The 2,236-nt window shown below is 39.7% G+C and overlaps 1 protein-coding gene across 1 annotated transcript in view; it reads left to right on the top strand.

Moving 5' to 3' along the window:
• LOC107687170 (potassium voltage-gated channel subfamily H member 2-like) overlaps positions 1 to 2,236 on the top strand; it is a 25,870-nt gene that overhangs the window by 21,656 nt on the left and 1,978 nt on the right. Inside the window, exons 8-12 of the mRNA XM_016484394.1 lie at positions 357 to 550; positions 639 to 741; positions 875 to 1,123; positions 1,712 to 1,933; positions 2,012 to 2,160. Of these exons, the coding sequence (XP_016339880.1) occupies positions 357 to 550; positions 639 to 741; positions 875 to 1,123; positions 1,712 to 1,933; positions 2,012 to 2,160 (917 nt within the window). The remainder of the gene's footprint in view (positions 1 to 356; positions 551 to 638; positions 742 to 874; positions 1,124 to 1,711; positions 1,934 to 2,011; positions 2,161 to 2,236) is intronic.

Raw genomic sequence — 2,236 nt, 5'->3', positions numbered from 1 at the left:
GTTTTTTTTATCAATGTTTATACATTTTAATACTTCGCTTTTAGGCATTATGTATATATATATATATATATATACATAATGCCTAAAAGCGAAGTATTAAAATGTATAAACATTGATAAATAAAACTGTAGGTGCATTAAGGACAAACTAAATTCTGAGCAGCATGTTGTCTAGTAAAATATTATGGGATTTAAAAGGGTTAATCAGCCAAATCGAGTTGCAGAGTGTTTACATTTGCTAGAAAGGCTTCCAGCTACAAATAGAACTTATAAAAAAAATAAAAGAATAAATATGTACATCTCTGCTAGTCTGATTGTTTATGGATGTGTCTGACAGTGATATTATGTGCATCCTAGGGAAGAATGATATATTCGGTGAGCCCATCAACCTGTATGCACGGCCCGGCAAGTCCAACGCAGACGTGAGGGCGCTGACGTACTGCGACCTGCACAAGATCCACAGAGACGACGTGCTGGAGGTGCTAGACATGTACCCGGAGTTCACCGACCACTTCTGGAGCAACCTGGAGATCACCTTCAACCTCAGAGACGTGAGTCACGCTCACTGTACAAATCTTCCAGTAAATGGAGCAGAAACACAGAGTTCATGGAGGTGTGCATGGCCATGTTCCCTTACAGACCAACATGATTCCCGGATCCCCCAGCAGCGATGATTCAGACTGCGCCAGCTTCAACAAACTGCGGAGGAGAAAGCTTTCATTCCGACGACGGACAGAAAAAGGTTTTCCTGATAATTCATGTAGTCTCCGTCATTGAACATTCAGAAACACACTATTTACGGATGATATGTGCAGACATTGGAGCTGTTTTGCATGTGCCCCTGATGAATATCCATCCCGCGTTTGTTTCTACAGACGATGCAGATGCTGGAGAGATCAAGAAGAATCAGAAGCCCATCCGGAGAGGCAGAAAGCAAGCAGCCAGTAACCAGAACGAGCTCAAACCGGGGTGGGAGGAGCCTCGGAATTCTATCTCCTCCCACTCCAGTGGCGATGAGAGGGAGGAGCCTGTGCACACATGCCCCACCCCTTCCACCACACTCATGGATGTGATTGAAGGAGAGGGCGATCCCAAAACAGGAAACACATGCAACGCCCTATCAGGTGACAGAATGACAACAGTAAACTCATATACTGTATGTATTATATCATATAAAAAGGACAAATAATTGAATTAATAATATTATAAATATTCAGAATTTAAATTCTATATTAAGCTGTATAAAATATATAAAAAATACAATACAAACAATATATATAATAAATATAAATACAATATATAACAACCATGATAGTTTTAATGTTACAAAATGAAAATAAAACTGTTAACATTATAATATTAAAATATTTTTATTTTTATTTACATTTTATGAAAAACACAGGCATTATATAAAAGATCTGATCAAAAAGATCAATTTTTCATTGTGTTTGTGTATATATATAATGAATTAAATATTTAATAAATTATTAAACAGTACCCAATATAATGTAATATAATATTATATAATCAAGCAGTGATAGTGGAAAATAAAAGAAAATGTAAAATAATAATAAGTAACAATTATCAAATAAAAAAATTAATTATGGTAATATTATGAATTAATATTAATATTATTTAAACCGTAGTATTTCGAAAGATAAATGTTATAAATCATGCTGTATGTGGTAGTAATGTGCGTCTTTCTGTCTCAGGTGCATTCTCAGGTGTGTCTAATATCTTCAGTTTTTGGGGTGACATTCGGGGGAGGCAGTATCAGGAGGTGCCCCGCTGCAATCTCCCGTCGCCCTCGCCGCATCCCAGCATGCCCCTGCGCAGCATCAGCCGCCAGCAGCGCAGCCAGATGGAGAGCAGACTGGAGCTGCTGCAGAAACAGCTCAACAGGTCTCAGAGCCCATTGCAGTCAGACCACCTGTGTACACTAAACAGCTGTCCGAATAAACCGACTCACTAAACCAGATTCAGATACACTTTGAATGGAGTTGCTTTAACAGCCCGACAGCGCCTCCTATTATTAGTGATGATGCTGGTTCCTCCGTCCTACAGCAGTGTTTCGTCCCCGCCGCAGGCGTCTATGTTCCCCGAGATCCTCGTGCAGCCCGTCATGCCGCTGAAGTCCAAAACATCAGCCTCTCTCTCTCAGGTAACACACGGTGACGAGTTTGAGCTGCTAGAGCAAAGATTATAGTTACTGCTGACATCACGCTTGATTCATGTAG

This window comes from Sinocyclocheilus anshuiensis, unplaced genomic scaffold (genome assembly GCF_001515605.1).
Source record: "Sinocyclocheilus anshuiensis isolate Anshui unplaced genomic scaffold, SAMN03320099.WGS_v1.1 scaffold601, whole genome shotgun sequence".
In the NCBI taxonomy this organism is placed as follows: domain Eukaryota; kingdom Metazoa; phylum Chordata; class Actinopteri; order Cypriniformes; family Cyprinidae; genus Sinocyclocheilus; species Sinocyclocheilus anshuiensis.
The sequence above is the reverse complement of the archived record's forward strand: the minus strand, read 5'-3'. Positions and strand labels throughout refer to the sequence as shown.